This window comes from Leptonychotes weddellii, chromosome 8 (assembly GCF_054177405.1).
Source record: "Leptonychotes weddellii isolate Sample4059 chromosome 8, ASM5417740v2, whole genome shotgun sequence".
Classification (NCBI taxonomy): Eukaryota; Metazoa; Chordata; class Mammalia; order Carnivora; family Phocidae; genus Leptonychotes; species Leptonychotes weddellii.
In genome coordinates, this window is record NC_138376.1 from 19,404,183 (window position 1) to 19,417,828 (window position 13,646).

At 53.6% G+C, this 13,646-nt stretch overlaps 1 protein-coding gene across 1 annotated transcript in view; it reads left to right on the forward strand.

Annotated features, from left to right (window-relative positions):
* Positions 1 to 454: 454 nt before the first annotated feature.
* PXDC1 (PX domain containing 1) overlaps positions 455 to 13,646 on the forward strand; it is a 29,174-nt gene continuing 15,982 nt past the window's right edge. The window contains exon 1 of the mRNA XM_081827769.1: positions 455 to 1,342. Within this exon, the coding sequence (XP_081683895.1) occupies positions 1,087 to 1,342 (256 nt within the window). The 5' untranslated portion in view covers positions 455 to 1,086. The remainder of the gene's footprint in view (positions 1,343 to 13,646) is intronic.

Here is a 13,646-nt window from a genome sequence, read left to right on the forward strand (position 1 = left end):
GCCCAAGCCGGGGTGGGTGGGCGACGGTGCAGAGATTAGGGCGAGAGCAACTGTCCCGACGCCCGGCGCGTCCGGACCCCCCCCGCACCGCAGCCTCCCTCGCGCTCCGCCCAGCCCCGGTCCCCGGCCCCGACCCCCGTGCAGTTTCCTTCGCTGTCGCCGGCGGGGCAGGCGCGCAGCCCCCAGGCCGAGCGTTGCGGAGAAGCGAGAAACGGAAGAGAAGAAAGTCTGCCCCGAGAACCCCGGGAGCGCAGGCCCGCCCCGCCCTCCCTTCCCAGCTCCTCGTCCAGTCACCGGCCGGCGGCTCTGGGGCCGGGAGGGGAAGGAAGCGGCGGGGGCGGTCTGGGTCCGGGCGGGGGGCGCGGAGGCGGGGCGCGCGGAGGCGGGGCCCGGCGCTCGGGTTTCGGGCCGGCTCCCGGCGGCCGGGGGTGCCGGCGGCCCCAGCAGCGCGGGCTTCGCGTGGGCGGCGCGGGGCGCGGCGGGCCAGGCCACCTCCTCCGCTCGCAGCCCGCGGCGCGTCCGCTCACCCGGAGGAGGGAGGAAGGCGGCGGCGGCGGCGGCCTCGACGTCGACGACCGCGCCGCCCGCGATGGGAAGTGCCTTATAAAGACACAGCTCGGCCCGGCCCGACCGACTTGTCGCCGCGCTTCCCCGCGAGTGCGCGCGGAGGCCGGGGGCGGACCCCGGACAGACCCGGGTCACGACGGACTCCGGTCCTTGACGCCGCCAGACGGACCCCGGCTCCGGACAGACCTCGGACGGACCGCGGCTCCCGGCGGACTCCGGCCGGATCCCGGCCCCGGGCAGACCGCAGGCAGACCCCGGCCGGGTCCCGGCTCCCGGCTCCCGACAGACCTCGGACGGACCCTGACCCCGGAGAGACCCCGGTCCCGGGCAGACCGCAGGCACACGGCGGCGGCCCGATCCCGGCCCCGGAGACGTCGGACGCACCCCGGCCCGGGACAGATCCCGGCCCGATCCCGGCTCCCGGCAGACCTCAGGCAGACCCCCGGCTCGGCGAGCGGGCCGGAGAGCGGGCGGGGGCCGAAGGCGCCCCCGGAGGCGGGGGCATGCGCGGCCCGCGGCATGGCCTCGGCGGTGTTTGAGGGCACCTCGCTTGTGAACATGTTCGTGCGCGGCTGCTGGGTGAACGGCATCCGCAGGCTCATCGTCAGCCGGCGCGGCGACGAGGAGGAGTTCTTCGAGATCCGCACGGAGTGGTCGGACCGCAGCGTGCTCTACCTGCACCGCAGCTTCGCGGACCTCGGCCGCCTGTGGCAGCGCCTCCGCGACGCCTTCCCCGAGGACCGGCCGGAGCTAGCGCGCGTGCCGCTGCGGCAAGGTTCGGGGGCCGCGGGCACCGGGGGGGGGGGAAGACAAGGGGGGCGCCTCGGATGGAGTCTTACGGGGAGATGTGGTTGCGAGGTCGTTTTACAGTGCAATGCAGGCTGGAGGGGCAGTTACTGAAGCCGAGATTGCGGCTTTCCCCTCCGTCCCTGGCACGGGACGGGGGACGCTTAGATCTGCGCCCCCAAATGAAGGGCGCCCAGGGCGGCAGTGGTCGGAGGACGAAGAGCCAGCTCTTGGAGCCCTGAGGCTCTCCAGGCGGAGATGGGCAAGACGGGCGCCCCGACTGTCCCCAAGGACGAGTCACTGACCAGTACCAGTACAGCGACCATTGTCGGGGTGACCCCCAGGTCTCTCAACCCAGCCCCTGCTCCGGAGTGGCGGCCTCCCTCCCTCCCTCCTCACCCTCGGGAGGGCCGGCTGTGACCCCTGCCCCGCCCCGAGAGCGACAGGAGAGGGCCGGTGAAATGTTTGGGAAGAGTTAAGAACAGTGTCCGATTGGGGTCGCGTCTTGTCTGGCAGCCTCCCCCCTCGGAGTGCTCCGCTGGAAGGGGCTGCGCCTCTGGTCTCCCGCGACAGAGGAGCCCGAGTCCGAGGTGCCACGCAGCCTTCTGTCACTCGTCCGGAGGGGCCTCCCTGCTGCCGACGGCAGGGGAGAGAGCCCAGGTCCCCACCCCTAGGGTGGGACTGCATTGGGGTTTGATGAACTGCGGCCCGTCTCCTCCCTGGCCCTGTGACTGCGCAGGCTCCTGGGGACTCGAGTTCTCAGAGAACCGCTGTGGCTTCCCATTTCCTACTCCAGGCTGACGCCCATCCCACCGGCTGCTCTTTGGAGGCCAGGAGGAGAGGCGGCTGGAAGAGGGAAGGAAGCGCGTGAGAGAGGCTGAAGTTGAGCCCAGAAGGGGGAGGGGCGGGAGAAGGCTGGGGAGAAGGGGCCCGGGAAGTCTGTAGGGCTCTGAGCAGTCCTTCCCTCCCGCCACTCGCTGTGACCACCTGCAGCTCGGAAAAAATGGTCACACTTCACCCAGAGGCCTTCCTTTCCACAATCTTCGAAACAGACCTGGTGGCACCTTTGGGGGGCATCTGCTGAAGCCCAGGGTGGCGCAAACAAGTCTCCTTAGCTGCTGGTCTGCCTGAGGTCTGAAGATAACCTCTACTTCCTCCTGCTGATCCCCCGCCCCAGTGTGTGAATTATATGGATAATTAGCTCAGTTCTCATGACACATCCTCTGGCAGACACATCGTTTGGAAAGGCTCCCAAAGCCAGCGAGTTTGAAGGCCCTGAGTGAGATGGCCTGCCTTTCACGCTTCTCGTTGCTCCCCAGATTCTCACATTTATTGCCATTCCAGAGATAGTTGAGTGTCATTTCAAGCATGGCAGCAGTTCTCCTTGGCTTTGCTATTTGGGTGTGTATGTTGTAGTTTTTAAACAAATGAGTGCCCAAACCAGGAAAGCTTGCATGAAAGAACAATGGTTAATTCAGTGAGTTACATCGTTTCTGGAACAAGGCTGGCCATTAACAAATTAGAGCCCCTGAGGGCTGGCCGAGGCATATGCCCTTCCCAGTCCTTGCCAGGTCTCACTCCGGTCAGGTGCCACAGCTCAGCTGGGACCCCAGGCAGGCAGATGGGCTGGAATTGGGCTCCTCCCCTGTAACAGAGTAATAGTCCTACTTTTTTTTTCTTTTTGGTGAGGATTAAAATACATAGTAGAGTGTCTCGTAATAGTAAGTAAGCCCTCCATACATACTAGTTGTTACTGTTAGCCTCAGCATCAGCGGCTCCAGGCAAGGGTTGTAGCCAGTGGGGAAGCTCTGGGATCTGGTAGTGAAATAGACTTGCCTGGAGCAGAAGGGTGGTGAGTGCGAGACACCCGACCTGCCTTGCACACACCCTGGCTCCGACCCGCCTGTGCTCATGGCTCATGCTAGTGTGCTGGCTCAGTTCTGGGTTCCTGAAGTGTAGTCACAGAGAGTGTCTCTGAAGAGAGAGTGAAGACAGGTTTAGGAAGAGAGGGATTAGCAGGGAGAAAAGAAGATTCAGAGGGACAGGAGAGCTGCTCAAGTATCTGAAGGAGGGAGAAACTAGTTCTGGGTGTTAGCGGTGCTGCTGGTGGAGGTGGGGGTGGGGAGGTGCTGAGGATGAGGACCAGTGATTGGGTGGAAAGGGCTTTATACTGGAACTGTTGGCCCCCTTTGCCTGGGCTGGAGTCCTGTTCAGCGGAGACCTCTGTGAGGGCTGGGCCAGCACCCCCTGGAGGGGAGGAGATGGGGGACCGTGGGGCCGGAGGAAGGGATGACCTTAATTCTTTGTCCCGGTCCTTGATTCTCTGCATGGAGGCAAGCTGGTGCTGCCCCAGGGCACCCCTTGAGTTTTGTTGTGGAATCCCAGGGGAAGCCCTTTTCCTTTCTTAGATTCTTTTAAGTCCGGGGAAATTGTTCACTGAATCAAATACATAATAGTAACGTAAGAGAAGATTCTACCTGACTTCCATGTGGATTTATTATTTGCATAAAAAGATTGTCTGGATATACAAACTGTAAATACAAAAGGCAAGCGGATGCATGTGTTGTATGGGAAATGTCAGGTTTCCTCGGTATAATTCCCCATCAGATTCCCTCGCTTGAAATTTATTGAAATCCTTCTGGGCTGGGTTAGATTTGTGCCCTCTACTTTTATTAACAAGCTTTGTGAGCAGATCTGGGTTTCGGAGCTCGTGCTGCAGCAGGCTGGTAGCTCTTATACATGTCTGACTGAACACCCTCATGGGGCATGAAAGCCTTAGCCCCCACTGGCATTTTTTTTTTAATTTAATTTAATTTTATTATATTATGTTAATCACCATACAATACATCATTAGTTTTTGACGTAGTGTTCCACGCTTCATTGTTTGCGTATAACACCCAGTGCTCCATGCAGAACGTGCCCTCCTTAATGCCCATCACCAGGCTAACCCATCCCCCCAACCCCTCCTCTCTAGAACCCTCAGTTTGTTTCTTGGAGTCCATAGTCTCTCATGGTTCATCTCACCCTCCGATTTTCAAGGGTTGCTGAGCCCTTTTTCTTAGTCCCTCAAGTCTTGCAGTGGGGGAGGGTGTTTATGTGGAGAGAATGTGGTTTTCTTTCCCTTTGGCACACACACGGTGGTGTTAGGCTCGGGGACCGTCCGTGGCCTTGAATGTTTCACAGTGACGCACCTCTAAAGGTGCTTCGGGCCCTGCACGAGTGGGGGGACCTAGCTCACTCACCTTCCTGGCCTTCTCTTGGGCAAGGCTGACCTCAGGACTAGTCCTGCTTCTGTCCTCCTCCATCCTTTTTTCTTAGAGTCTTGGCTTCCCACCTCACCCTCTTCTTCCTCTGGATCTGAGGTACCCACCCATCCTTTCTGGTGCCCCAACCCAAAGAGATGGAGATAGCTGCTTCCTGTGGATATTATCTCTGAGTGACCAAGGGGTTCCTTTTGGTTTTTCTACACCCTACACCAGTGGGGCTGAGTCTTGAACCAGAATTGCCTCTGCATAATACTTACGTGGTCTGGGTTTCCTGACCGTGGTCAGGGTCTCCTGCCTGTTCCGTCTCTTACATCTCTTACACATTAAAACATAAACATGCAGACTCTCTGACTGACTGTTTGGGGCTCTTTGACTATGTTGATTTTTTTTTTTTTTAATAGCACCAATTCCAGGCCTTGTGAAGTCTGAGCCATCCTGGTCACCACTCCAGCAAGAGATCCTATTTCCCAAGTAGTCAGGTGATCTTTGATTCTTGATTACTGTGAAATCCAACATTTTGGTTTCATATTCATTCTTGCAGTGAGTATCTGCTGGGTGCTTGCTATGTACCAGGCATCGTTCTAGGTGGTGGAGACACGGCAGTGATCAAAAGAGACCCCGCAAAATTCCTGCCCTCATGATTCTCATATTGTGGTTGGCAGAAATCCAAACATAAACAAAGATAAATAAATCATATGTTAGATAGTGATAAACATTCAGAAGGAAAAAAGTAAGCAAGGAAAGGGGCTATGACTTCTAGGGGGAGGAGTTAACTTTCAGATGAGGTTCTCCAGAAAGTCTCAAAGGAGGTGACCTTTGAGTCCAGACCTGAAGGAAGGAAGGGAACAAGCCACTTTGTCAATACCTAGGGAAGCAAGCATTCTAGGCAGCACAAGAGCAAGAGCAAAGGCCCTGAGGCCAGCATAGGACTGGTGGCTTCCAGGAGGGAGGAGGAGGAGGCCATCATGGCTGGAGCGGGGAGAAGGATGTGGAGAGTAGGTGATCAGGGAGGAGGGAGTGGGCAGATCTGAGCTGCTGTGCTGAGAAAGACTGGAGGGGGACACGGCGGAGGCAGTGAGATGGGGGACAGGTGCTAGACTGTGGGGCCAGGTGCAGCAGAGCGAGTGCAAGAAGTGGTCAAACACTGATGTGTCTGGCAGGGAGAGGCAGGAGATTTCCTGAGGGACCCGATGTGGGAGTAAAGGAGCGTCAGGGCCTGCTACAGCTTTCAGCCTGAGAAGTGGAACTTGCCGTTCACTGGGAGGGATGGGGGAGCCTGCAGGAGGGCTGGTGGAGGGCCCCAGCTTGAATGTGGTATTTTAGCATTTTCTCCAAATAAGGTCGGGTCATGGAGGGCCTGGGCGTGGTGCTAGCATCCAGGTCCATGTTCACCTTTATCACCAAGGACATTAATCTACCTGCATACACGTCAATGGTGTGGGCTTAGATTTGAGATTCTGAGGACCGGAGTTAAGGCATCCAGGAGAGAACCAGAAAGGGCTGGACGCAGATTTGCTTGCCCAGCTCCCACAGCCCAGACCATGCTCCCAGGCCCTGAGCCTGCCCACTTATTCTCACATGGCCTGCAGGGGAGAAGCTCAGTTCCTGCCTGCTGGGTGTGGCTCTGCCCTTTGCTCCGACACTTTTGGTTGCTTCACTTTAGGGCATCCTGCCCCTTCGGACAGGGGTAGCTTTCACTTCCCACGGGGATTTGGGGATTTCTGATTCACAGATGTATTTTTGAAGCTCTTCTAGATCCGTGGTGCCTGCGCTTTTCCCAGGCCCCGGGGGCAGCATGCCGTCCCAGTCCAACACCCCCGTGTCCGCCCCCACTTAGCCTGCTCTCCTCTCTCTGCCTTCTGTTTTATCTTGCTTCCCCAGTGTGCACCGGGCTTTGTTGCCATTTCCTTTCCTGGTGCTCCGGGGCCTTCTCCTTTCTCTGCAAGTGGCCCTATGGCTGAATTGGTTCTTGGTCCTGTGATCTCATTCCATCAGATCTCGGACTGTGCCGGGGGACCCCAGGTGACCCGACCTCACCTCTCAGCTAGAGAAGGAGCCAGCCAGAAACTGACACAGGTGGTTAGGTGGCTTGCTTCTAGGTCACGGTTACTTTCCACCAAATTCCGGGGGAGAAACTTGGCCTGCTTCTCGAGCCTCCTGGTGGCCTCCTGGCTGCCCTCGGGCGGGCCTGCAGGGACACGGGTCCCCTTCCCTTTCTAAAACAGGTCTGGGCCTCATGTGTCTCTGCTGTTTCTACAAACACTTTTCCAAAAGGCGAAGGATGTTCCTGTGTGGTGAAGAGTCAAGGAGAGGGTAGATTTGAAAGCCAGTGGAAGGTGACAGCGCCTCACAAGTGAAATAATGGGGATTTGATCAGTTTGCCACTTCTCAGCGAAGCTCAGCATGGAGTGCGGTGGGATTCGGGACAGGGAGGACAGGCTGGTAGTGAGTATGAGCCCCACATGCATTTGCCCCGTGTGGCCTCACAGTAGACTCCGCTGCCCTGGGCCCCCTCTGTGCCGTCCTGGGGAGGGAGTGCGGAAACAGTAAGCTGAGGAGCGCATCTGGACCGGTGGTTGGTGTTGCTGGTCCTCTGAAGTCCCTTTTTATTGGTATTTGTGTTCACTTTTACTTTCTTGGGTGACACTAGGCATCCACTGGACACTTTTGGTTGTCATCACTACAAAATGGTCCCCATGTCCTGGAACAGGCTGAGAAGCTCCCAGGATGACCTGATCTGCATCCTCCCCTTGAGGGGTGGGGGTGGGGGGGCGAAGCAGGCCAGAGGGGCCTGTACACCATTCTTTGCTGGCCCGACTATGGCCTCTCTTCAGTGATAACAGGACAGACCCACGTGCTGGATGATGCGATTCTCCAGACAGACACCTCCAGGCCGCCCTCCTCACCCGCCCCCCCAAATCGAGTCATGACCGTGAAAGGAGCCACCTAGCTCTGCGGCTAATTTATACTGGCAAGCTTTCATATTTGTTGTAAGAACAAAACATCTTAATCACCCTTTGCCAATACGTAACTTAGAATCAGCAGGAAAAATCTGATGAGCAGTAATTGGACAGAGGGTAGAGAGGGAGGAGGGAAGGAATAACATGTGATTAAAACTTTTACATAGAGTATCTTAATCCCAGCAGAAGCCCATCCTGCTTCCTGCGGGAGAAAATCCTCCAGGCCCTGCAAGACTGGGGACTCACCTGGGGACACCGGGGCCAGGTGGGAGGGGTCAGGGTCGTAGTGACTCCCCTGGGGATATCTCACGGTCACCGTGTGGGAGGCTCAGGCTGAGTGGTGGAAGGCTCTGGAAGCACACAGAGGCCTGCTCTGTCCCCTGCTACTGTGCAGTGACTTCAGGCCGTCGCTTAGCTCCCCAAGTCCCGGGTGCCTGATTGATGAAATCGCATGATGATATCCCAGCAGAGCTGCTGGAGGGCCCAAGCGCTGACAGCCACAGAACCAGGCTGGACACCTGAGACCTGAGAGCTGCGGGCTTTGGACTCAGCACGGGTCCCTAGAGCTTCTGTGCTTTGCTCTCGGACACACAGCATCCTCACCAAGAGTCGTCCAGATGGGCGAGTGTGGGTCTAGCGCCCCACCTGCTGCTCCTGACCGCATCCTCTCCCCGGGGAACCCCTTCACCCCATCCTCGGGTCCCTAGGAGGCAGGAATGGTGACAGCCCCTGCCCAGGCTAAAAGAGGGAGCCCACAAAGGGGGCCACTACAGTTACATACCTCAGTGGGACCCCTGCGGACGAAGCCTGTGGCTTTGCCGATCCAGAAACTAGAATTTGGTGCTTGGCAGGGGTCAGGTTTGGGGACTGTGCTCCAGGGGGCAATTTCACAAGGCAGAGATTACTGTGGAGGCTTAGGGTGACTATATATATATATTACTCGAAGAAATACAAATGCCATGTGGGTAGAGTTCCTGTGAGCAGAGCCTACATGGGAAGCCAAGACTCCCCAGTGCCCACTGTGGGTAAACCCCTTAATGTAGTTTGTCGGGCCTCCTTAGGGCCTCCACACTTCCTGACCCCACTCCCTGCTCCTCTCCTCCCTCCCTGGGCCCCTGTATCTGCTCACCCTTCAGACCTCTGACCCTGGCGAGGGTGGTCCCCCTGCTATGAGTCTTCCTGGCCCCCCAGGTGACACCCTGCTCTTTGTGGTCAGTGTTTGCCCTGGCTAGCAGGAAAGCTCTTGGGGAGCCTGGGGTCCATCTGTCTTTCCAGCCCCGTCCCCCCCACCATGCGATAGGGTGCCGGCACTGAGTGGGAGCCACTGGGTAGTTTAGGATGAGTGGGTGAATGCGTGCTTCCTGTTTTGCAAGCCTAGCAGGTGATGGTGTGCCCTAAATACCTTTGATGTTCCAGGACAGACTAGCTGCAGGAGTGGCTTCTGAAATGCATTAAGTGGGAAGTTCAGTAAGGGAATTGTGCTTTTATTGGGAGAGGATAATGAAGAGGTGCAGGAAAGGAGGGAGTGGGGAAGGGCAGTATGTTGGAGTCTGGCACTCTTTCTCTCCTGCTGATTAAAGAACACATCATTCAAGGGGGCACCTCCTAGGTGCAGGAAGAAGCAGAGAAAGGAGGATCTTCTCCTCTGAGCCCCTTCTTGGATCCTCTGGGAAGTGCTGTTTCTTCTCTGCCTCTTCTATGTCCTCCTGCTCTTTTCTCTGCCCTGCTTTTCATTCTCGGAAAGATGCAGAGGAGAAATTAATACCCAGCAGCTCCCACCTTTTACAGCTGAGTGTGAGCATCGCCAAAGTGGGCAGCCTAATGCAGGGAAGGTGGGAGGGTGAACCTCGCCGGGAGCGAGGGGGAAACGGGTTTTCTGTCCTTCCAGAAATGCTACGTGACACCCCACACATGGAACGGGGAGACCTGCCTAGAGTAGAGGAACCACGGGCTCCCTGGGAGTTAGGACTCCCACTGGGACACTTAAGTGTGCACTGAAGAACCAGCTCCCTTATGCTCTCCAGCACATCATTTCTTACTTTCCACTTCTTGAATGTCGGCTACCTATTTAGAAAACAGGTACTTAGGAAATCAGCATTGAAAATTTCCCTAGAAGATTTAAAATATTTTGCTTCTAAAATTCTTATTACGGGCCACCTTTAAAGAATATCTATTTCTTATGCATGCAAGATGACCCTGCATTCCTCGCCTCACCCGAGCCATCTGCCTTGCTGTACGGTGTGCTGATGGACACATTTATTAAATGGAGAAGGAAATCTTTAAACCTAATTTATTATTTGGCTCAATTTGAAAGTTCGCTTTACAGAAAATTTCCCTAGGGCACTATTGTGTGAGTCTCCTCTTAAGAGATGTGTTCTTAGGGGTAATGGGCACTTCTTAATGTGCTTTGAAAAGGACATTCTTCCTTACCAGTTGATCCAAGAGGCACCTTGTCTTTATTTCAGGAATGATGGCAGAAGGCACTCAGGTTAGATTCCGACCTCCAGGGTCCAGCCGTGGAGGAAGCCTGGCACAGTTACCAGAGGTGTTCATCCCAAAGCTTCCACTTACTGAAAATGTGGGACTTTGGACCCAGGGTTTCTGAGGTTAGGAAACTGGTTTGTTTAAGTTTGTTCTCACTGATAAGTCTTTGTGCTGACTCCAGCATGTTCAGTTTCGGTTCCAAGAATAAGTCAGGTGTTTGTGTTTGCATAAAGAAGCTAATCCTGGGGGCACCTGGGTGGCTCAGTAAGTTAAGCATCTGCCTTCAGCTCAGGTCATGATCCCAGGGTCCTGGGATTGAGCCCCATGTCTGGCTCCCTGCTCAGCAGGGAGTCTGCTTCTCCCTCTCCCTCTGCGGCTCCCCCTGCTTGAGCTCCCTCTCTCTGTCAAATAAATAAATAATCTTTAAAAAGAAAAAAAAAAAAAGCTAATTCTGAAAATGACAGAATCACATTTTAGTTTCTCAATTTTCAATGCTAAAGTAGTTTAGAAAGAAAGGGCGGGCACCCTGGCTGCTCTAGGCTGATTTTTGGCCCCCAAATATATTTAAATCAGCACACCGTAATTGATATGTAATCATGTGTTATCCGTCTTTCGGATTCAAATCTTTACTTGTTTGAGGCTAATCTGGTTAAAATTTCCACATCACAAACTGGGTAGAGTGAAATTTTACAAATGGAGGTTATATTAGTGATTATGCTTTATCAGAAATTAGAAACATTTCCAGGGGCTGTGAAGTCTTCTGAGTCTACCTCTACGCTAAACCCAGTTGGTTCCACAGAGTGCTAGCACCCCCTGCTGGCTACTTCTGGAATGACAGTCTCATAACCAATAGATGCGCTAGCTTTTCTGTTCAACTGTGCAGCATCACAACCATTTGCCAGCCTACAGTTTTTGTTATTACCATCACAGATAGGAAAACGGAGTCAGACAAGATCCCCACACAATTCTCATTCCATCCGCAATATTTGGAACATAAAAGCCAAAAGTATTTAGATTATTGTATTTAAGCCTATTTTTGAAAATAGGTTTTAAAAGTATTATTTACTGTAAACAGTTCCTATTTGGAGAAGCTTTACCAGCCATTAAAAACCAAAGCTGTTGGGTCACAAAGGAAAAAGACAGCAGGTAGGGTAGAAGGAAACCCCAGTACGTATAATCTGTTTGGGGTAGCAGTCCTTCGTGAGCTCATATAATCTGTTTGGGGTAGCAGTCCTTCATGAGCTCGGTTCTTGCCACCTGCCCCTGAAAAGTAATACAATGTCCCACGTGCATGTTCTGTTCGCAACTTCACCTTTCAGCGCTGTCACGTTTTGAGAATTTATAATCATTTCGGGTCTCGCCGTAGGTGTCTAAATTTTCCACCCATTATGAAACCGAGAAGTCTGAAGGAAGGAACCCCTGTGCGTATGAAATTTTAAAATGAAGATTTAGTTCATATTTGCACTGTGGCCGTTGTGGGTTTGTCTTTCTTAAAAATATTTTCCTAACACATGTAAGGTAGCCATCTTTTGATGGGAGGCACTTTTAAAACCATTGAGAAGGGTGATGTCCGGGACCCCAGAGTGAAGGGAAAGGCTAGGCTGTGGGGAGCCACTTGGAGGGTAGTGATTCTTTCATGCCCGTGTGTGGGTGGGGTGTTGGGGGGCTAGCTGCGCTCTGAGCTCTGGTTGGTGGTGGTGGCTGAGGTATCTGCTGCTGTTAGGCGGGTTTCACAGCGTTCAGCTGGATCCATCATTTCCTGAATCCCTCCGCCTTTGATTAGCTGAGGCCCCTGCTGGGGAAGAGGCCAGTGCTGGTTGTCTCCTGGTGGATGCCTTTCCTTAGAGAAAGGAGGACAGCATCGTAAGGAAGCTGATCCACATTGTCAGCTTGATTGTCACCCGGGAAGCCAGGATGGAGAAGCAAATGATAAAGTATGACCCAGCTAAAAGGCAGTCACCTGTCATTTCTGTTTTTGCAGCGAGGGATTCTGGCATCTTCCTTTGCCTGGTTAAATTTCCAGAGCCTCCTTTTGTTTGGGGGCAGGTTTACATTTCCAAGGAGTACTGTCTGGCTGGCGTTCAGGAACATAAAGACAGGTCAAAGGAAGTGGTATGGTTCTGCACACTTCCACAAATAAAATCAAGCCGGCATGGCTGATGACTGACACACGATGCCACTTGGCTGTCAGGCCTGTGACCTTGAGCTGGTTGGCAGCAGGTTCTGGCGGGGGGCTGGCTGAGCATGGTGCTGAGAAGCATGAGTTAGGGTTACTATCCTATGGGGCAAGATGGAGCACACCCACGGAAATCACTAATGCTTGACTTCTGTGCCCTCTTCTGCAACTTTAATCAATCAACAAACAGCCAGTAAACATCGAAACCCCTGCATGAGTCAGGCCCTGTGCTGGCTGACAATAACAGTGAGAGGAACAGAGACACCTGCTCCCCTCAGGTTTGCACATGGTGGGCTTGGGGAGACCCGCGGGCCCAGGAACAGTCACAATGCTGAGCAGTGAATACTGCAGAGGTCAGGGAAGTTCTCTGGGAGACCAGAGGCAGCTCGAGTTCCCTCTTTGGATGTGCAGAAGGCTTCACAGAACAGACGGCATGCGCCCACCCCTTAAGGGATGGGTGCGATGTTCCCACCTGTGAGCCTGGAGGGGTGGGGAGGGCAGGGGGTTGTGTTTGGGTAGTGTGGACCTTTGAGGCTGGCAGAAGGGTATGGGGAGTCTCAGGGCACAGAGCTGGTTATAAGGTGGGCTGGGGTCGATCAGGGAGGGTACTTCTAGCCTTTTTATACTTCGTTCTGGAAAATAGAATACCCTACCAGGAAGATAGGACTGCCAGATAAAATACAGAACACCAAGTTAAGTTTGCATTTCAGATAAACGGTGAATAATTTTTTAGTATAAGTCTATCCATACTATTGCATTATTCACTGCTTATCTGAAATTCATATTTAACTTGGTGTCCTGTTTTATTTGCTAAATCAAGCCGTCCTAAAAAAAAAAAAAGATCAATATAGAGCAGAATGTATTTATCTGACTATATATATTGAGGTTATAAACCCAACTGTGGGCTGAACATTAGTTAAATCAAAGATGTACCCAAAAATATGTCACTAAGGCAAAAATGCAAGAATTATAAATCTACTAACTTAAGATTGTTCAATTATGATTTATATCCTATAAAATGGGTATACATACGCTGCATGCATTGATCATCTAAGAGGCTAATCTTCCTCCAGATGTACCTACAGAATATAAAAATACAACCATCGTGTCATCAACTTGATTCATTTAAAACTTGTATTCTAGAGGTAATGAAAGTTGAACTTGAATAATAGTTTTGTTCATCCTAGAATAAAGAAGCGTTCGGTGGGGATGATTTATTTAATTGTCCTCTCTTTAAAAACAATTTTCCAGAGGGTTTTGCATTGGGCATCTTCCCTGTGTAGACTCCCTTGTAGCAAGCAGAAGATGAAAGCATTTTTGTGCAAAGCATGCACGCACGCGTGCGCGCGCGCGCGCGCGTGTGTGTGTGTGTGTGTGTGTGTATTTCCAAGCAAGGAATTCAGGGCC